This window comes from Pantherophis guttatus, chromosome 3, assembly GCF_059756535.1.
Source record: "Pantherophis guttatus breed Tessera chromosome 3, ASM5975653v1, whole genome shotgun sequence".
Classification (NCBI taxonomy): Eukaryota; Metazoa; Chordata; class Lepidosauria; order Squamata; family Colubridae; genus Pantherophis; species Pantherophis guttatus.
The window spans coordinates 152,649,190-152,671,834 of record NC_142065.1 but is presented as its reverse complement, the minus strand read 5'-3'; the positions used below and the strand labels follow the sequence as shown (position 1 = coordinate 152,671,834).

The 22,645-nt window shown below is 36.4% G+C and overlaps 1 protein-coding gene across 12 annotated transcripts in view; it reads left to right on the top strand.

Annotated features, from left to right (window-relative positions):
• Positions 1–22,645, top strand: part of DCDC2 (doublecortin domain containing 2) — a 46,273-nt gene that overhangs the window by 13,418 nt on the left and 10,210 nt on the right. For all 12 annotated transcript variants that reach the window (XM_034429258.3, XM_034429257.3, XM_087890358.1 and 9 more), the window contains 3 exons: positions 9,641–9,717; positions 10,067–10,198; positions 20,828–20,974. In XM_034429258.3, the coding sequence (XP_034285149.2) occupies positions 9,641–9,717; positions 10,067–10,198; positions 20,828–20,974 (356 nt within the window). The remainder of the gene's footprint in view (positions 1–9,640; positions 9,718–10,066; positions 10,199–20,827; positions 20,975–22,645) is intronic.

The following is a 22,645-nucleotide window of genomic DNA, read 5'->3' as shown; positions in this document are numbered from 1 at the left end:
CAATACAGTATATTGCTACATCTTTTTATTTGAAGGGTTTTTAAAGTCTTTTCTATTTATTGGTATTTATTTTGTATCTGCTGGGCTCATAATGGAAGCTGTTTGCCTTTTTGGTTTTATTGTAGCTTTTCAAACTACAATAAAACCAAATGTTTTTGGTTTTGTTTTTATTTTTGGTTTTATTGTAGCTTTTCAAACTGAAGTCTGGTGAAAAATAATAGTTCTCTTCTGAGAACTATTCTGTCCTTCTGTATTATGCAAAATATTTAATATTCTTGCAGTATTTTTTTTTTACTCAATCACCACTGCTTGTAGGAAATGAGGAAGAGCCTGGTATGAATTGATCGTTTAAACTATACGGGTAGTCTGTGTTTAGTGATCATTGTTGGAATTGGTAACTTAATCATTAAGCGAAGTGCTTGCTAAATGAAACTATGACTGTGTTTAAGAGCTTACTTCAGCTTTTCTTTGCTTTACAGACCTGTGAAGGTTGTAAATGTGAGAATTAGTCATAAAATTTCTCTTCCGTCACGATCATTATGGCAAATGGTTGCAGTATGAGGCAGGCACTAATTGAGAATTACCTGTAACCTTATTTACTGTTGCTGGCAAGGAAGTCAAAATCAAAATTTAAAATAAAATATTGAACCAAGCAAACCCTTTTTTTAAATGAATATGTCATTTTTGAAATGGCAGATTGTTTGAAAGGTCATTTACATTGTTAAACCAAGTTGGTTAGTGCCTGGGTGGAAATCTACAAGGAAACACCAGAGTTATAGGCTACATTTGGAACTAAAATAAGCAGAATCCATTAGCAAAGTATTTCCACATTGTGCTCAAGTAAACTGCTTGCATGTGTACATGAAGTCACTAGAAATTGGACTATACTAGAAAGAGAACTTACTTTTCTATTGTATCTCAGATATATGTACTTGGGGAAAATACTGCCTGTTACTTTTGGGGCTAACTAGTTTACCTACAGGTAGCCTGCCATTTGTTCAGCGACTATTCAAAGTTATAATGGGACTGAACAAAAGGACATGACTTGTGTCTAAAGTTATAGGCATTGCAGTGTCCATGTGCTCATGTGATCAAAATTTGGCATCATCCACACTTACAACTACATGAGTGCTGCAACTCCAGCCCCACTATTTCCTATTCTTCTATGTCCTTTGTGGTACCTACTGCCCTGTGCTCTGCTGCCCCAGATCACCTTTAGTGTTTTCTTGTTCCTACTGCTGATGAGACATCCCCGGCCTATCTACTGGGCCAGGCCAGGACTGGATTTTCATTATAAAAAAGAAAAAAGAGCTGCTTTTGGCTTTTTTCCCTCTTTTTCATAATGCAAAGCCAGCCCTCAACCCACCCAGCAGCTCTTTGCAAAGGGGCATATTGGCATGCTGCAATCAGGGATTGTTTTTGTGTTTTTTCCTCCTTTTTCACAGTGTGAAGCCAGCCGCAATTTGGCTCAGCAGCCAGGCCAAGCATACTTCATCAGCTGTGGTAGCAAGAAGGCAGTGAATGTCAGCTGATGTAGCATAGGACAGGGCAGCAGAGATCTCAAAGTGCCGAGTGATATAATGAAATCTGAGGATGACTTTGCGGGATGAGGGGAAAGATATTGCCTAGGAAACAATCTCAGAGAGGCAGGATCTCAATATCATGTTTCCCCAAAAATAAGACTAGGTCTTATATTAATTTTTGCTCCAAAAGCCCCAGCTTTGGGACTTATTTTCTGATTAGGTCTTATTTTCGGGGAAATACGATGCTAAAATGCTTCCATCTGGCTGACGATCTTAACTATCTTAAATTGGGCTTATTTTGGAGATAGGGCTTATATTACGAGCATCCTGAAAAATCTTCCTAGGGCTTATTTTCTGATTAGGTCTTATTTTCAGGGAAACATGGTAGATTAACAGTGAGAGGGAGAAATTTAGGAAGGACCTGCCCTAATTGTTTAGGCAATTAAAATGGTGATGAGAGGTTTGTACCTTCAGACTTGCAAGATTCAGAATAAAGTAGAATTATTCGTGATTCCTATCTGGTTTACTTGGGCGGGATGACAGGTAGTAAGTGTGACTTGGATTAAGCTGGAATGACTGAGGTTTTCCAGGCTATGGCAAGCAACCCCAGAGCTATGTGGTTCTGGGGCTACTTGTCATCCTGCAAAGCATGGTATAGGGCAGCCCAGTGGGCAGAGATGAGGAAAAGGTAGGAATAGCCTAGATTGAGTCAAGTAGTTTGCCAAACAATGGCAATGGGGCCTGCTGGCATTGCGGTTGCTAAGCAATGTGGTCTCCATGAAGAAATCCACACCCTTCCCAAAATGGCAGGGCCTGCTACTCTATACATATTGGAAGTAAACCCCATGCTCATAATGATGATGTTATCTATTTGTGTAATGAAAGCAAACAGCCAATTCAGAGAGCGTCAAGAATTCCACATAAAAAAATTAAAACATAGCTAAATCTAATTAACAGCAACAGTGGTCTCCGTTTCTATCCATACTTTATTCTTGGAATCCATCTTTACTTCCATCATGTCCCTATATGACTTTGTAAAAGCCTTTTATTTTTTTAAAATTTATAACTGTCTCTTTGAGAAGCTCATCAGCTCTATACAATCACAACTTTCTTCATTCCCTCCCTTCCTTTCAACCCATTCAGTCATTTTGTGTGTATAATATATAACATAATAATATGATATAAGTATTGAAATGCAATCCTGATTTATTCTCTCTGTAAAACCAAACTCAATTTATTTCTTTTGTAATGGGCATATACCCATTCAGTCAACATTCATCTAGTAAACATTTATTCTGAACCCTATTGCTTCATTCTTGACCCTATTCAATCTTTCATACTCCAATAAATTGTAATTATGTAATTCCCCCCCACTCCTTATTTTTGATGGACCCTACTTAGAAACAACTGACGTCTTGAACAGAGGACAGATGTGAGAGTTGTTTAATCTTCTCCCTATCATCCATTTGTCTATTTAGTATCTCATAGTTCCTATTTCAACCTCACTGAAGGAATGACTCTCAAATCTGTGGGATAGGAATGAAATTTAGTTCAGGCAAATGATTAACAGGACTAAAAAATTCCTTTCTTTTCCCATGTTACCAGTTTCCCCCTAAAAATATTTTACTTTTGTGCAAGCTTTTCATTAATGGAGAAAGAGTGAATAGCACAGAAAATGAAACTACAGATAGGTATATTGTATCTATAGTGGTTCATAAATAACCTATGCTGACTGTAAACGATCTAACAATTTAAAAATTAAATTTTGCTAGAGATCAGCACCAGAGTGCCCTATTGGCTCGCTGAGAATTATCATAGGGATTCCTTCTTGTGTTTAGGAATGCTGATTCTCAGGCAAGTTAGATATAGATAGATAGATAGACAGACAGGCAGGCAGACGAGATATATGAGTAGTCTAAATATATGTACTTATGCATTCAGTATAAGAATTCGTAACAGTTATTTTTTGCACCTACTTGGTTGATACCCAAGGATAAATCCATAATCCATTAATTTATATAAATTACTTTTTAGTACCAATAGTTAACTGTTTCCAAATTATCTTTGAATGGAAGAAGTGAGTGATAACCTTATACCTGACTTCTATATATTCCATTGATTTTCTGAAACTGATCATGTATGTATAATCTGTAAACTCTGTCCCTTTACACATGAGTTTCAAAAATTAGCATGAATCTAATATTCTGCTTAGCAGGCTCTTCAGTAATGGGAAAAGAGTTAATTTTTTAAGGTATATCTGTTTTAAAATAATTTATAGAAATGATTTCATAGGAATAAATATAATTGGGAAATCAGTATAAAAAGACACAAGTCCTGTGTTTTCTGGGAGAACATTCTGTATATGGAGTTCTATCACAGAAAAGGATTTCTCCCTTTTAGAGATCCAGCTCTTCTCCTTTGGTGATGAAACCTGGAAGAGGGTTCTGTTTGTAAATTCATGGCAGCTGTGTTTTCATTCCGTATCATTTAGATTGAAGAATAACAGGTTTTTGAAACATTTTGAGATATGTGGGGAGTGGCAAAGAAAGAACGATTGCTGTAATCTGATAATTTGTTCATAGAATGGCATGTAAGAAAGTAAGATAGGCAGAAAACTGAATTGCAAATAAATTCTGAGGAAAGATGTTAATAGAACACGAGTGTCAGACTCATGTCATCATGTTGCTGTCACATGATGTTTCACGATGTTTTTTCCCTTTTCGGAGCTGGGGTGGGCGAGGCCTATGCGTGACGCATCCAGCCCATAGGCCGCCAGTTTCACACCCCTGCAATAGAGTATGAATTGTAAAGAGATACGCAATACTATATAGTAGTCAGAAACCAGGTTTCGGGCCCATGTCCTTTTGTGATTGATCCTTGGAAGAGACCTTGGAGGTCTTTTAGTCCAAACCCCTGCTCAAGCAGGAGACCCTGTAAAAATGGCTGTCCAGTCTCTAAAAAACTTTTGGTGATGGAGCACCCACAACTTCTGAAGGCAAACCATTCCACTTATTAATTGTTCTAACTGTCAGGAAATTTCTCCTTATTTCTATGTTGGATCTCTTCTTGATAAGTTTCCATCCATTGCTTCTTGTCTTGTTCAGGTGCTTTGGAGAATAGGTTGACTCCCTCTTCTTTGTGGCAGCCCCTTAGATATTGGAACACTGCTATCATGTCATCCCTAATCCTTCTTTTCATTAAACTAGAGATACCCAATCCCAGCAACAGTTCTTCATATGTTTTAGCCTCCAGTCCCCTAATCATTTTTGTTGCTCTTCTCTGCACTCTTTCTAGAGTCTCTCTTTATATCGTGGCAACAAAAGCTGAATGAAATATTCCAAATATGATCTTACATCACACTACATGCTATATTTTAAATGAAATACTTGAATTATAAAACATGTTTTGAGTTTTAGTACATTTTAATGTATTTCATTTGTTATCTAAATGTTAAATAGATCGAATGAGATATAGGCCAATGCAATGCACTTTACAAATCAGCATAACTTTGCAAATCTCAAATGCCTCAGTCATACCATATACTCCCATAGGATTGCCTTATTTTAGAACTTGTTTTCTAGAAAGGCCAAGGCAGTCTGAAGTACTAATGATTTATTATTAGAGACTTGTCTAAAAACAGGTTTCTGCAATATTTATATTTGGCATACAGAATTTTCCAGAAGTATATAATGATACTACACCATTAATAATAAGTTCAGATCATTTATTTCCAGTGAAGAGCTAGAGTGTTAAACTTTTTATTTTATGGACTATACTTGGACTTTGACTAGCAAGCCAGGGATCATACTCCAATAAATTGATTTGTGTGTATGTGCGTGTGTGCATGCTCACACTTTTGAGTCAACGTTGGCTGGACAAATTTCTGCAATTTCCTTGGCTAAGTTTTGGAAGTGTTTTGTCATTGCCTTCTTTCTAGGGCTGAGGGAAAGTGACTAGATCAGGAACAAAAATGTTGGACAGGACAAAGGCTAAGCATGGTTTTATTCCAATTAATTTAAAAATGATTTACATTAATTAAATTCAGTTAATAAGTATAGTATTTCTTGTATATTTATTCTATTATCATAAGTTTATTCTGTTATATTAAAATAATAAATTGAGAGCAATTTTTGAAAGGACTCTAGGGAGAATTTCACATTCAAGGCTCTTGTGGGTACTGTTTATGTGTGTGTAGCTTAGACAACTGTCTTCTATAATATGTTGACTTGTTGAGAGACTTTGTTAGGTTTCATCAGCATGCAGAAAATATAATTGCACACTCCTGGGAATATTTTGAGTGGCTTGTTATACCACATTTCCCCGAAAATAAGACTCTTGTCTTATATTTTTTTGAACCCTGAAATAAGCGCTTGGCCTTATTGCCATACACTCAAAAGCCCGATTGGGCTTATTATCAGGGGATGTCTTATTTTGGGGGAAACAAGGTAGTATAGCTCTTCAATATATAGAAGAAAGATGTTTTAAAGAATCATAAAAATGCAGAGTATATAGAAAAGTGTGCTGGAATCTTCAGCTAGACTGAAGGGAGGTGTTAAGAGGGGGGCGAGTTTAGAGTCCTTGCATTGCAAGAAGCAGCCCAGGCCTGACCTTCCCCAGAATCCCTGAAGCCTTATCTGACGATTCCCAAGGGAATGCTGTCGGTCCCATGAGATTCTTGTAACATAGGTGACTAACAATAAAGCTTCTGCTTGAGAGTACTCATGACAGGTTCTATCTAGTTGCTTTCGCCTGACACAAAGTGCAATTTTAAAGTGTTTTGTATATCCCAACCTTGTTAACTAAGTTTTAAAATGGTTTTTAGAATAAGTGGGCAGTTTGATTATAATTGTAATACTGGTTTCTGAATGTCTCCCAAAGGCCTCTCAGCATAGGATTTTTGAAAGGATTGAGATTGGAAGCCTGTTTAATGAAAAATCTGTTTTTAGAATGCATATGTAAAAGTGCTCCTGTATGGGTTTTACCTTTTGTTTCTAGTAATTAGTACCAAAAAAGATTTTAGCTGGTTATTGACATGTATGCACTAAAACATTTTCCTAATTCCACAGAATAAAAAATAATGTTTTATTATTTGATGACTGAAACAACCACTGTCATTCCACAGATAATGCTTCCTATGATGCATTACACATAATATTTTTCACTGGGATTGTGTACATGTTCATTTGTGAGACTCCAGATTATTAAGGAAGTTCTATTGATTAAAGGAGTGATTCATGTATATAAATAACATATTTGAATGATTTTCTTGAATATTTAAAAATGTTGCTTTTCAGAATATTTGGAGACAATGAGTTGAATTGTGGATAGCTATCAAATGGGAAAATATCTTCAAAGAAAGAAAACATGTTATATAATTTCCTATATATTCCCAAATGCTTATTATATTAATTCATTTATGTGTTTAAAGAACATACTTTTATAAATTAATAAGTAATTAAGAAAAAGATTAAAACAATTCACATTTATATAGACATCTAAATATATAATCCTGAATAATATAGAATCATTTGTATGATTTTCAGGTTTATGTTCTGCACAAAATCTTGGTTCCAGATAAGGGACCTATATCAAAAACCAATCAATTTCAACCAATTAACCTCAGCTACAAATTGGAAATCACTATGCTTCAAAGCAGAAGCAGCATGGAAGAAAAATCTGATTTATTTCAACAATAACAAAGATTTAAAAACTAATATGTCAATATAAGATCATCAGAAAAAAATTTCAAAATCCATTGGATTTCAGAATTCTGGAGAACTTAAGCACTGTTTTGTGGCAGTTTGCTCCTAATTATTACTGTACAATAGAGGAAAAAAAGCATACACAGGTAGTTCTTGGTTAGAAAGAACTAGAATGATAGAAATTGGGAGACATATTTCTGCCACTAAGTGATGTGGTCATAAAGTGTGATTTCACTTGAATATATCACTTAGTAATGACAATCATATGATGCGAGATGCAAATCCTTGTTGCTGTTGTTAACTGAATCCCATTGGTTGTTAGATAGGACCCATTCGTAGCCAAACCATTGCTGGTTTGATATCTGCCAGCCTGCTCTTGAATTCCCCTCGCCTGCCTATCTCCCCCACCATCTGTCCGTTTGGCCTTCCATCTATCTGCTGTTGCCAACTGTCACCAACAACCAGCTCTGCCCACCACACTTTGTGCCACTATTGTGAACCAGCCAGGGGCCCTGTTTACACATCATTCAGGCCCCCTGTTTGTGTCCCACCCAGGGTCTTCTTTCATTCAAAAACAAAAAAAAAAGCCTAGTGTGTAAAAGAAGGATTTAGGGGTGCTGGCACAAAAAAAGGATCTGATGACAACAGAGGTAGGGAATACTGAAATACCAAAGGACATCCTGGGGAGAGCACAGAAGATGCCCTCGCTGCACCATCATGAAAGAAGTAATTGTGTGTTATGTGGTGGGCATAAGTGGAGATGGGCAAGGTGGTAAGGGAAGTTGGCCACAGTGGGAGACAGGCAGCCAAAGGGTGATCATAAATGCAGGTAGGAGTACCTGTATTCTGCTTTTTGTCAGTTTGAATGCAATGTGAAAAGTGCGAGATTGCTACTACCCTGTTTGTTTATTGTTTATTTGTTTGTTTGTTTATTAAATTTTTTATACCGCCCTTCTCCCGAAGGACTCAGGACGGTGTACAGCCAAAATAAAAACCAACAATATAAAAGTTAAAAACAATTTAAAATTATTAAATAGTTTGGCCAATCATCTAAAATAAAATAACCCATTCCCATAAAATTTTAGGCCAGCCCTGTTTGATGGAATAATAGCATTTTAAGGGCACGGCGAAAGGTATGGAGGTCGGAAATCCAACAAATCTCTGGGGGCAGCTCGTTCCAGAGGGCAGGTGCCCCCACAGAGAAGGCTCTCCCCGTGGGGGTCGCCAGTCGACACTGTCTAACCGATGGCACCCTGAGGAGACCCTCTCTGTGGGAGCGTACTGGTCGGTGGGAGGCTATTGGAGACAGAAGGCGGTCTCGTAAATATCCAGGTCCTATGCCATGGAGCGCTTTAAAGGTAGCAACCAACACCTTGAATTGCACCTGGAAGACCACTGGGAGCCAGTGCAGCTCGCGCAGGAATGTTTAACGTTTATAATTTTTAATTATACTATATAAATATAACATATTTAAAATGGGCCTGTATGTGTATAATAAATATAAACTACACATGCACACACAAACAAACAAATGAACAAACATAAATGTTCCTTTTCTGTTACTCTTTCTGGTTCTGTGTTCTGATTAAGTTCTAAAATAACATTGTCGTGCAATATCTTTTCCATTTCCTTATATTTTTGTCTGCTTGTCATGATTATAGTTTAATAATGTTAGTTAAGCATATTAACTAAAATGCAGTTTTAAAATGTAAAATTGGTTCTTGGCTTCAAAATAAAACACAGTCTGAAAGCACGAATGGAAGGGTCCACTTCCCCGCCCCCCACCAATTCTGGTGTGTCCCATATCTGGTAACTCCAGTTTTCTGTTTTGGGCATAAAGAAAACTGTTACGAATTAATCTCAGGAATCATTAGTAGCACATTCGTAATTTAATATATATTACATCCAAACCAAGTTTAAGCAGCATTTACAACATAATTTCAACATTTTTGAATGTAAGAAGCTTTAAAGATAAACATAACCTTTTCCAGCTAGTGGCACTAGGTCATAGTGACAAATGAGAGAGATGTCTTTCCAAGCCACTAGGCATGAACTATGAAAAACAGCTAAGAAATTAGCAGAACTGACAACGGTGGGAGGGCAACATTTCTGTGATTGCTAATTCCACAACATCCCCTGGCATATTAATAATGGCACGAATTCACTTCTGAAGCGCAAGTCACTTACATAGCAACAAAAACCAAAGGCTGGATGAGAAAAGCAAAAGAGAAATCCTGCAAATGTATGTATATCTAAATGGCAACTATAATTACACAGTGGCGTGCAGTGTTATCATTTATTGATAATGTACAAAATCTTTTAAAGTACTGATGGAAAAGATTTTTAAAAATAGTTTTAAAACAAATTAATGCAGTATAAAAACATGACTTTTTTTCTGGGTGGGGTATCTTTCAGGTGAAGCCAGTAACCCACAGCAGAATTAATGTGTCTGCACGCTTTCGAAAACCACTTCAGGAGCCATGCACTATATTGTAAGTATTCATTTATACTCTTACTTTAGTCAGAGAGTCTCTCAGTGTAATGTACAGATTAATGAAAAGAGTTCCTACCCTGTAGTTTACAGCCTAAAAAGACATAATAAAAAAGGAAAAGGTAGTAAGAGTATAAAACGGAAATAAAGATTATTCACATGACCCTTCTTAACATGTAAGTAGAATGCTTTTTTCTTTCCTTCACCTGGTTAAATGACCATTAGATGACAACAGGGGGTGTGACCAAGTCTGAATAAATTGACGTATAATTCAGCCTTTCTTATTTTCTAATAAGCATACTTATTGCTGAATATTCAGCTAATCGTTAATTTTCTATAATTTTTTTTAGCCTGGTTGCTAATGGTGATCTTGTAAGCCCAGCAGTGCGTCTTTTCATCCCAAGGAAAGCATTAAATCAGTGGGATCGAGTTCTTGAAATGGTTACTGAGAAAATTACGCTCAGAAGTGGAGCTGTACACAGGTAAGATAAAATTGCCTATCACAGATACTGGTTTTTTTTTGTATATGTTTTATTTGCAGTTTTCTTTTAACAAGCAACATATATTGTGGACAGTGTAATGACTGGGTCAATACATATTTTATCCAGTGCTAACAATAATAATACAATTACATATATATAGTTTTTATCTTCCAACTTCTAACCTTAACAAGCTCATTATAATTATATTCTTTTATGTGTCAATATTATAATACTTTCCCCGCAATTTGTATTTATTCCCCCCCCCCACTTGTTGGGGTTCTTCCATATTCACCTCTTTATTTTTAAACAGTACTATTCTTTCTTTATAATTCTTTATTGCTTTCTCCAAAAATATATGTCCAACATCCATTACATTTCTTCATACAGTGTATTTGTTGATCCCTGTTAAGTCACCTATATTTTAAGTATTACTCAAATTCCACCATATTTCCAATATCTCAGTTTTCTATAAACACCAATAAAACCATTTATTAATAAAATTTAATCAGTCCTGGGATTATATCTCTGAATCCCCTTAATTTGTAGTCTTTAAAAGCTATAAATTCCATTACATTTTTTGCACACTGTTAATCATAATAATACATTTAAATATGCCTCATCACAATCTTCCACCTCCTTAGTGTATTCATGGTTATAATAAATATTATTATATATCTATATATATGTTACTATTTCTCCAGTTTAGACTATTTATTTCTATTAGTTTTTAATACAATCACAGTATTACAAGATATCTGTCAAGATATCCGTCATCTCTCAGCCTTTTTAGAATTTCATCATTTATTGACTTTTTGGTGATTCTTTTTTATTTCTCTCTTGGGCTCCTATATTTCTTTCTAATATTTTTACATAAACTGAATGTTCCCTCTGCCTTACCCCTTATCTCCTTCTGCTGCATCATTTGGATCCATAAACCTTTCATTATTTTTGGGAAGTCTTCATTTTTTTTCTCTGTGCTATTGTAAGCTCTTAAGGAATTATCTATTTGATTCTTAGATTTTATTGTTATTGTCTTTTCATTGTTATTGTCTTCTTGTAGCTTGATTTGTCTCCACCACTACTCCTTCTGATTTCTCATCTATCTTCTGAATATTTTGTTCATATTTTCCCACCATTTGCTGAGGATCTTTTACACTCACTTCTTTATTTTTGGACAATCCCATCATCTCCTTATGATTCTTTGTCACACTTTTATAAAAACTTTTAGCTATCATTAACATTCATAGAACTTCATAGAACTTTATTGTCTCCTGCTGAGTCATTTGTACCAAATTAATATATTAAAAATTACTCAATTTATCTCTAATATTCCAGTGTCCCATTATCTAAAAAACTCCCAAAAAGTCAATTATTAATAAAATTTATCAATCCCAGAATTATTCCTCCAAATCCCCTAGCTTTCTAGTCCTTAAAAGCTATAAATATATACTTTACAGTCTTTATAGTTTCCAACTTACACCTTCCCAATTGTCCAAATTTTAGAGTCTTATTTGTCTTTTCTTCTCCCCCCCCCTTTCTTCTTTTGCCTCGTAGGATGATCTTTTGCCTCGTAGGATGTTAGTGAATCAAATCCAGCTTAGCCCACCAGGTTCCTCAAATCTTTCAAATCCACCTTTCAAGAAACAGTTCAATAAAGTTTTGATATTTATAGTTCAGTTGCTTTAAAAATCTTCAAACAGCCCAGTAGATCTTTCCAAGCCTCCAGATTGCCTACTAAGATGTTGTTTGCTTTCTCTCCTTTCATCACTTTCAGTCAAATTTCCAACGTTGCAGTAATCTTCTTCCTCCAGTAGATGGTTCCCCTACTTCCAATTCCAGCATTCAACAGAGTGTAAAATTCAAAACAGCTGACTGTCAGCCATTCGGGGGGTGGGGTGGGGTGGGTTGAAGATAGAGTTTAGAAAAGCAATTTCTCTCAATAATCACTTTTCACAATGTTGTTTGACTTTTTCCAGGCTTTCTGTGTTTTAAAGCACCCTTTAAATATTTCTTTTGCATCTGAGTCTTTAATCTTTAGTCTTTCTCTTTAATTTTTAGACTTTAATCCTTCTCTATAAATCCAATCGCCGCTTTCTTACTATTTGGAGATTGTTTTTAAACATTTTTAACTTGGGTTAAATCTTTGGGGTAAAAGTTGGAAGTTATCTCACCCAGTTTCACTGCTCTGTCCACGCACCGCTCTAGCACAAGATCTTAGTGTCCCGGTTGTCCCAGCTGGTGACAGACCAAGATGGCTGTCGTCCCTGCTGCCGTTCGGGAGAGCTTTATTCAGATCAACAAGAAAATTGCTGTTTCCTTGTGATTAGCGAAGCGCCTCTCCTTTCTTCACCACCCCTTCAGGGTGGCTTGACCCTGTAATGTCTCCCAGCAAGCAGTTGCTTGCTGCATTTCACGGAGCCTGGCAGAGCTCCTCTATTTTCCAGCCATTCCCGCTGCGACGTCAACCGGAAGTCTCCTATCACAGATACTGTTGTGCTTTCAGATGACTTCCTCTGAACTCTAACTCAGCAGGAACAGCTTCTAATATGAACGTGCTGTAGAATTTTATATTTCGAACTGATTCTTTGTAATCTTTGTTACTTGATAGTAATAAGTTCATGAAGATTCTGTATGTGCATTTTCAGTATTCATTTGTTTGACAGTTGTTGCCTGGATTTTTACTGGCAAGAAGAGTCCTGTAAGTGATTTTCTGTCTAGAGAAAATCCATAGGCTTTGGGGACATAAAGTATTTTCTGATTACAAAGGAGTGGTTGACACTAAACATATAGCAGAAGTAAGTTTTGGTAGAGATAATATTATGAAGGCAAGTCTTTACATTGGAATGGGACAACTCCCTGGGCTGACTCACCCCAGCCCACTCGCCGCGGCCTACTTTATGGTGTTAGGCAGAAATCCAGATAGCATGCGTTTCATTGAGATCTATATAAGAAAGAAAGAGCCAGAAAGTGAAAGAAAATGTTGTATTTAGACATATGCCAATAGTTTCTTTGCTTTAATTGTGTCTTTGTTATTTTCAGAAATCTGTGTTGATTCAGTAAAAGTATTATGTAAATTAAGCAATAATTGATTTTGACCATAATTTGACATGTCCTGAAAGGGGCAGGGGTCAAAATCTTAGAGTCAAAAGAGATTTTCCTTATTCTTTGAGCATCTACTTTAAAACTAAGTTCTTTTTAAAGCCAAGTAAAAATTCATTGTTTTCATGGATATTGTGATCAGGTGTAGAATCAACTGATGCTGATCAGAATGCTGTTTCATTGGTGCTGGAGATAATATACAAGAACCTAACTTTTAGATCTTCAGTGCAAAATGTCCATTGCCTTGTATTTAAAATTCAATGCTTTAGTAACAATAACCTTGCTAAACTCTTAAGATATCAGAGATTTCAAACCAGGACAACTCTCCATTCTATACTCTTTATATCGGTCCCCCCAAACATTAGATTTGTGATGCTACTTTTGTAGTTTCTGCTGTTGCCTTAGGCTTTCCTGCCCATAATTACTGGCTATTGCTTATCTGAGTGGCCAGAAAAATCTGTTCAATATGAGTAATGTCATTTCACTATGAAGGGATTTAGCATGAAAGTGCTTAACAATAGATAAAAATATATGATTTCTGTTAGCCTATGAACTGCATCTCCACATTAGATACAAATAGCTTTTTCTTGTCTCATTCACTACACAAGAGATTCCATTTCAAATACTACAAATGTAGGAACACTAGTGTATTAGCAACCCTTTCATATGGAGCTGGTTTCTCTTATAGGTAGTGGGAAAACCCATGAAACTGATGCTTATCATGTCAGTTCATATCATCATATTTGGCATGCAAAGATGATTAGGACTGATCAAAGAGTGTGTGGTATACAAATGTGCAGTTGTTTGGGGTATAAAAGTAGTATATTACCATAATTGTTTTTTTATACTCAGCATTATATGATACCTTCATTCAAAGAAAAAAAAAACCCTTATGAGCAATTTGCAGGAATTGGTCTAAATCAGATAGATCAGCGATGGCGAACCTATGGCATGCATGCCAGAAGTGGCATGCAGAGCCATTTCTCTGGGCATGCCAACTGTCGCCCATTGGTCTTCCGGGTTCCGTTGCGCATATGCGCACATGTGCACCGGCCAGCTGGTTTTCACGCACACATGCGTGCCAGAAACCAGAAGACCAGGTGAGCGGTGTGCATGTGCACACCGGAAACTGGAAGCTCAGCTGCCCGGTGCGCACATGCATGCCAGGGAACTCCTCTTCTGGTTTCCAGTGCTCCCCTGCACGTGCATGTTCCCGAATAGTGAAAATGCTACTGGTTCAGCCGAACTGGTAGTAAAAGAATGCTTTTGAAAAGTAAAAAAAAAGTTCTAATGATCGCGCGGCACAGTTGATCGTCTGAACTTTTAAAAAACTTTTTAAAAGCATTTTTTAATTACCCATTCGGGCAATACCCTGTTTCCCCCAAAATAAGACATCCCCTGATAATAAGCCCAATTGGGCTTTTGAGTGAATGGCAATAAGGCCAAACACTTATTTTAGGGTTCAAAAAAATAAAAGACAGGATCTTATTTTCGGGGAAACATGGTAGGTAGTAAAAAAATGTTTTAAAAAAGTAAAAAAAAGATTCCGACAATCTAGCTGTGCCATGTGATCCTAGGAACTTTTAAATACTTTCGAAAGCATTTTAAAGTACCTATTGGGGGTCCGTTTTTGCTCCCAGGAGGCTTCTGTGAGGCCTGCTAGGCCAAAAATGGGGGATAGGGGGTGGAAAGAAAGGAAGGAAGGAAGGAAGGAAGGAAGGAAGGAAGGAAGGAAGGAAGGAAGGAAAGAGGGAGGGAGAAAGGGAGGGGAGAAAGAAAGAGAAGGAAAGAAAAAGAAAAAAGAGAGGGAGGGAGGGAGGGAGGGAAAAACGAGAGGAAGGAAGGACCACAAACCTGGAACTAGACGCAGCTTCAGAGGATACCTTGAAAGAGCACAGCAATCCAGGGCTGGAAGGGACCTGGAGGTCATCTAGTCCAATCCCCTCCTCCAGCAGGACATTGTTAAAGTGAGTTTCTATCTTTTGACCCCCCCAGTCACATGACCCCCACCAAGCCACACCCACCAAGCCATACCCACAGAACCGGTAGGAAATTTTTTTTAGATTTCACCACTAGATTATACCTCTGGATTTAGTATAGCCTTTAGTTTGAGAAAATGTTTATGAAATGGACACAATTTTTCTAAATTTATAGCAGTATAGTACCTCAAATACAGTACCGCATTTCTTTAGTATCACATAGAATAGGCATCTTTAACATCCTGTTTATGTCATCCCTTTTTCATATCACATTTGGGACAGAAATTATTACCCAAATTATTTATTTGGGTTTATTATACTGAAATATTACTAAAAATATGCCCTTTGGGAGTTTGAGCTAGCATTTTCCTGATGAATAGAATAAACTGAGGGAACACATTTATCCAAACATTTGTTAAGAACAGTGCAGTCCTCTGTTGTGATCCTCTTCTCCATTCAAGCCAAAAGAGTTACATTTGACAAAGCTGAAAGTGATGTCATTTAATTAATAATTGACAATACTGATGACTGTTTTTCCTTGTGAATGCTTTCCATTATAGTGCAGTCTTTCTGCCTTTTCCTTTATATTTTACAATTTTGAGAGCTAAATTACCTTATTTCTGCAAGATTTATGATCTGATTCTCAGTTACTTATCTTTAACCTTAGAAACTGCTTTGGAGGGGATAGTTTTGGAAGTATAGGATTATTGCATTTTAAGCAATTCTTACGTAAGCAACTATTCAACACAAAGAATGAAAAACAAGTTTCAAATTGATAGTGCTTTCTATTGCTATTATAGTATTCTCTTTTAGTGATACTAACTCTGAATGACATTAATTTCCATATTACAATTGATTTTTTTTTTTTTTAGAATTGCTAACTCAATCCAAATCACTCCCTTTGTTCGTGGGAAAATTGTCACAAATGGCAGTCCCGTGACTCCGAGATGCTGTAATGTTATAATTGAAAGCTGGTTGCCGAGCTCCCGAATTCCAATCACATGAGCACAGGGATGCTGCAATGGCCACAGCTATGAGGATCTGTCATTAGTAGCCCTCATTCACACAGTGCCACTATCTTGTGAAAAGGTGTCAGGGAACATTGTAAATGAGGGTCATGTGACTATGGCAGCGGTGCTGAACGCAGTATGAAATGGCAAGAATTTTTTAAAATTTAATTCCCATGGGAGTAATGGGTCCCAGCATTCTGCAAGTTAGCCCATTTGAGGTACCTTGGTTGATAAAATTTTGCCCTATGCTGCACTATTTTGCCCAGTTAAAGGTTTCAGACATAAGAGTTTTATTAGTATGTAAATATTTCAACAGTGTATTATGCTTATTTATTTGGCTTTCCTAGTTTTCTGTAAATCAAGTTTTTGTATTTGATACCTTAAGAGAGAGCACACTAAATCTACTAAAATGTATTACTGTTTAATAATTAACAGGTTAGTTACTGTGATTTATGGTAACAAGACTCCATTAGTCAAAATTCCAGTAAAGACTGTTAATTCTGATAAAGACAAAACTCTGTGTTAAATGAATGGGCAATTAATTTTTCAGCACAGCAACAATACTGGTTCTTTTTCCCCTCTCAATTACGCCCATCATTTATAGGATTAGTGATATTATTCCTTGTATATAAAAACAAATCACCAATTCACCTCATTTTTAACAGCTCTTTAAGCTAAAGATAGGAACAGAAAATTAATTGCTGCTAATCCCCATCTCCAGGAGCACAAATAATTGAGCCTGTCTAATTGAAATATATTAGATTTGGAAATGAAGACGGAAATCCACTTATTTTATTGGTAAATAAAAACTACATGAGCTAGGGTGTCAAAGGAGGTTGTGTAGGAAAACAGGAGTGTGGTGCTATAAAAGGGATGGTTGATTTGCAGCCCTTAGTCTCTATGTTGCTTATCAAACCCTCCAGATTCAATTTGCTGAAATCCTCTAGAATTGCCAATTTTTGGCATATTTTTTTTTTCAGTTTTAAAAGGTAAATGCATTTTTTTTCTTAAACCAAGCGCTAAAATAATACAAAAGCTATAAAAAAGGCAGACATTTCTATTCTGACCTCTTAGTCAACATAATTGTATCACTATCATCGTGACCATAGAAGACTAAAACAAAACAAAACAGAATTTTTAAAAAGTGATCCCTGACTACAAAAATGTCATTTGCCTGTAATGTAGGAATGACCCTGGTATAGTGTCTATCAGAGACACATACAGTAATGCCAAATTTCTTTGTTTTTTTCTAGATACAGAACCCTAGAGCTATCTGTCAAAGGTATCTGTTACCTCTTCTGGCTTTCCTTAATGTTTTTTTCCTCATTAGAAAAAAGATGGAAACAATAGTAAGGAAATAAACAATACAATTATACATGGTCTTTCCCTTTCCAAATAATATTCTGTGAATAGCTCAGAGGAATTGGACAATAAAAGCCTTATGTGGAAGCACATTAAGGCTCATATTGTTACTTTTTTTTTCATGAATTTTGAGATCCAGTTGAAAAACCAGCGATAATCCCCATCATAAATACTATTCTGCTGCACAGTTTTAGTTCATGGAAGAGTAATTCTACATCATTGGTGTGTTAAAATCACAGCACTGGAAAATTAGCTAAATCTGTTTTTTTTTAAAAAAAGGTACTGTATCAAGCCTGTTTAGTAAATTCTATCCATGCCACATATTTTTATTTTAGACTATCATGGTGAATTTCAGTCAGCTAGCACCATTATACAGGAAGCATTTCTGAGACCCTTAACGATGTATATTTGTTTTGGATATCAAAATGTAGTTTAACAAATCTGCTACTAGGTAATCCATATAAATCTAGAGATGTATGTTGCTTTAAGGTTTTTGTTTTGTTTTGTGTTTTTGAAAAGCCGAAACATTTTTGAATCTGAGAAGCATGTGGGAAAATTTAAATATATCAAGGATCAGTATCGAGATCCGTGGAAAAACTCCAGTCTGTGTATTTACTTTGAAACTGTGTTTAATCCTTAAATACTACTTGCATTCGCAGAAAAATTTGAGGGTTTGATTTGTAGCTTTATAGCTCATTTTTGAACTACCATAACTATCAACATTATGAATAATTCTGTAAATAAGCTGGCCTGATATCCCATCTAGTGGCTATTGTTAGCGGTGCAGATATGAAACAATTTCTCAAGATACAGATGAGGCAGGAATAGCTTTTTTTGGTATGAGGCATTCTATTAAATCTGTATTTTTTGTTTACTATAATTTAGGTTGTTTGTGTGTTTATGTGGGTGCCTTCAAGTCAGTGTTGACTTCTGGTGACAAATCCCTGCTGTTTTCCTGGCAAGGTTTCAGAAGTGGTTTTCCATTCTCTGCTTTCTAGGGCTGAGAAAGAATGACTGGCTGAAAACCACCCAGTTGGCTTCATGCCTAAAATGGGACTAGAACTCACAGTCTCCCAGTTTTCTAGCCCGATGCCTTAACCACAGCACCAAACTTGCTCTCAATTTAAGTAATAGTAAAGTGTTAAAATCAAGACTGCCTATGCGCTAGTATTTTAGTACAATATGAAACCATGTTTTCTGATGCTTCAACTTGAAAAAAACAATGCTTATTACTAACTTCAAGACAGTTTCAAATCTATTATTCTGGCCAACATAGTTGACAGAATGGCTAGGAACAGTTTTAAATACTTCTGCATTGAACAGATTATTAATGTCTAGCTTTGGTCTGCATCATAGCACAGATAGGACACTGGTCACTCCGATGGATGACCTGCTAAAGAAGCATGATAGGAGTAACTTGTACCCAGTTGTGCTCCTAAAAATCAGTGGCCAAGATATCCTCTCTAGTGCTCTCATGTTGGAGATATGAATTCAGCAGGAATCTTTGTTAGAGGATATGTTCCTGTCATAACCAAATGCTGAATATATTTCACATATTTATAGTAAAAGATTTATCAAGAAATACACAAAAATAGAAACTTGCTTTTATTTAACCTATATCCAGAAGAGTGAGAAGACAATTAAGTCTGAAGTACAAGAGAACTCCCTTGCCTCTTAAACACAGAAGGCCATTTAATTAACAATAAGGGCAGGTGGGAATAACTGGGACAGTTATGTGAAGACTCTTCCCCTCATCCACATCTCCCTCCCCCCTCCTACCCTTTTCAAACTGGATGAATTATGATAAAGGGGCATGATAATGGATTGAAATTATTTAGAGTAGTGTGATACTTGGGGTTGGGAGAGATGTCAACCAAGCTGAAGGGACTTTTCCTGTCAAACAAGAGGCTGTTTTTCTGAAGGTCAGATCTGCAGTTTAAGGAAGCTCCTTGGCCCTATTCAAAACAGTAGACCAGGAACATTTAAAGCACAAAATCTATTCTGATCCTGAATGTTTTGGTCAGCATGGTAGTCAGAAATTCCTAAATCTATCTGCAGATAATTACTAGCTGTATCCCTGCTTTGTGAGATCTGACCTGGTTTCTTGATTATTGCAAAGGGCTCCAGGTAGAAATGGCCTTGAAAAAAGGCTTGCTAAACTTTTATTTGGTAGATCCCTGCAGGAGCACGTATTATTTGTTTTGGTTAAACTGCATGGGTTTCCTGTTTCTTCCCAAGTTAAATTTAATGTTTTTGTCACTACATTTAAACCTGTATATATGATTAGACCCCTTCAACTTAATGGAACATCTTCTTCTGTATCCTGCTAACCTGAGCATCATATTCTGCTGTTATAGCTAAATATCTATTGAGATTCTCAGTCATCCAGTTCATGGTTGTTTCAAAGATGCTTTTTCAAGAGGCAACTGGACTTTCTTGTTTTTCTTTGCAGATGTTTTGCTTCTCATCCAAGAAGCTTTGTCTGCTGTTATAATTTCTTGCATATGGCATCCTGGGAAGAAGTTCTGCTAGTGTCAACTTGGGCTAGGATTTTGTTGGTGGCAGCTTCTATTCTTTCCAGTTCCCTCCCACCCAATTTATTTGCTCGCTCGTTATACTGACATGATTTAAGAAATTGTGAAAAAATATTTTTATTCTTTAATTTTTCCTCCATAGTATTTATATCTTAATTACAGCGATAATTGATGATTTTGTGCTTTAAATGTTCCTGGTCTACTGTTTTGTTGCAGCAATTTTATAATATTTGCTTGGTTTTAGATTGTTTTATGCTGCTACATTATTCTGAGTTGTTTATTCTTGAGATTGTTATTTAATGGCTCTGTGAGGCAAGCGAACCTTTCATACTGGCTATGTGCTGAATACAAATTTACTTTTTGTTTTTGTTATGGAGCAATAGCAGACAATTTTGATGAGAATTGCTGATGATCACAGCTTTGTAAAGTACAGCAAATTCATGAGATCTTTTCTTGTACAAATTTCTTTAGGTATAGTTTATATTTTTTCCTGTGATGAGACTCAAGATTTGTTTTCTGAAATAAAGTTCATAATCTATAATGAGATTTATTAGGTATTTGTTGATTGGTAATACAATTGTAATACAGTGTTAGAGAACACATTTACTAAAAGGTTAATATGGTACTATTATGTTTCTTTTATAGGCTTTATACTTTAGATGGAAAATCTGTGGAAAGCGGGATGGATTTGGAAAATGGACAGTTTTATGTAGCAGTTGGCAGAGATAAATTTAAGAAATTGCCATATAGTGAACTATTGTTCAGCAAGTCCACAGTGAAGAGATCTTATGGGTATGTAAATGTTTCTTGCCCTGTTTATTGATGAACAGAAATGCTGGTATTGGTACTTGATATTAACATGGTTAATTACCATAATGTTAATAATTCTGAGACCTTAACAACAAAGAGATATCACCAGAGTAGTCACAACTGAGATTCTGCTGACTATAGATTTCTATAGATATAAGAAGGAACAACTAGACATAATGGCTGATACTCTTTGTTCACTTGATTGTCTAATTCACATCACATTTGTGGTAGGGAAGCATTTATACCTAGCAATGTTTGGGATTACATACAATTACATATTTTAGGTTTAACCTAAAATACTATTGCCCTTTAAAGCCATGGTATAACACAAAAAAGCTTGTAATATTCCTTTGTAGATTATGTAAGATTATACAGGATGAATAATTATGTGTGAATGCTGTTTCCAGCCATTGTGTAGAGGTTGACTCAGGCTAAAAGCATTTTATCTGGTTCTGTCCGTCCCTCTCTCCCTACACACACTCACCCACACCCACACCCACACCTGAGAGAGAGAGAGAGAGAGAGAGAGAGAGAGAGAGAGAGAGAGAGAGAGAAATGGAGATTGACAGAGACATAGAGAGAGAAACAGGTAAAATGCTGTTTTTCATACTACCAGAGCAAAGTTACTATAATTAGTGAAATGGTTAAACTTTGTAATATTTAATAAGATGTATTTATTTATTAAAATAAATGTTGCCACAACACATTACAACTCTGGATAGCTTGTAAAATCTATAGTAACAATAGATAAAAACATCAAAGAAGAAAACCTTCAAAAGTCCAGAAAACAACAGCAATAATTTAGAAAAAACAGAACATCATACAGGTGGTCTATTACCCAGTTTAACCCAGAGTCTGGGAACAGAGCCAGATTTTAAGGGCTCATTTAAATAGGACGGGGTAGAGGGAGCTGAACAAATCTCAGGGGGAATGGTGTTCCAGAGGACAGAAAATTCTTTGCTTCCAAGAGAAGTTGTTTGCTCAATTACACCCAACTAAGCTAAATCTGTCAAATTGTGTGAGACAGATAGAAACTACAGGAGATAGGCAGTCCTCAGATAAACAGGTCCTTTTCTAATAGGTCTTTTTTTTAAAACCAGAATCTCAAATTATGGTATACATGGAAGCTTACTGGCAAACAATACAGCTCAAGGAGCAGATGTCTCATATGGGCAGGCTGTGTTCAGTTCAGTTCATAGTTCCATCATGAAATTATCAGTTCTGAGGGTGTAGGTATGAGCCCATTTGGCACACAAATGGATTTGTCAAAGGGCTTTTCAGCCATGGCAGTTGCATGCCAGTCTTGAGGAGGGAAATGCAGTCACACTCAGGAGCAAAGATGAAATTGTTCCAGGCTTAGGAAGTCCAAACATCCACAACCACTGTATCTAATCAGAATTGAACCCAAGTCAATTCCTCCCTATCCAGACCTATCCAACCTCCAAACATTAGGGCAAGATTTTGACAGAATCAGCTGACTGACTTAGGACTAGAACTTATTAACATACTGATGATATCAGACCCTAGGTCAACAGATGATCTCACTCTGTGATATAGATGTTAAATAGGAAGGGCAAGAGCATCAGGCTCTGAGACACCATCCATAGGAGGACTTCTTGGCTTGATCTCTCTGTCCGGCCATCACCAAGTGGA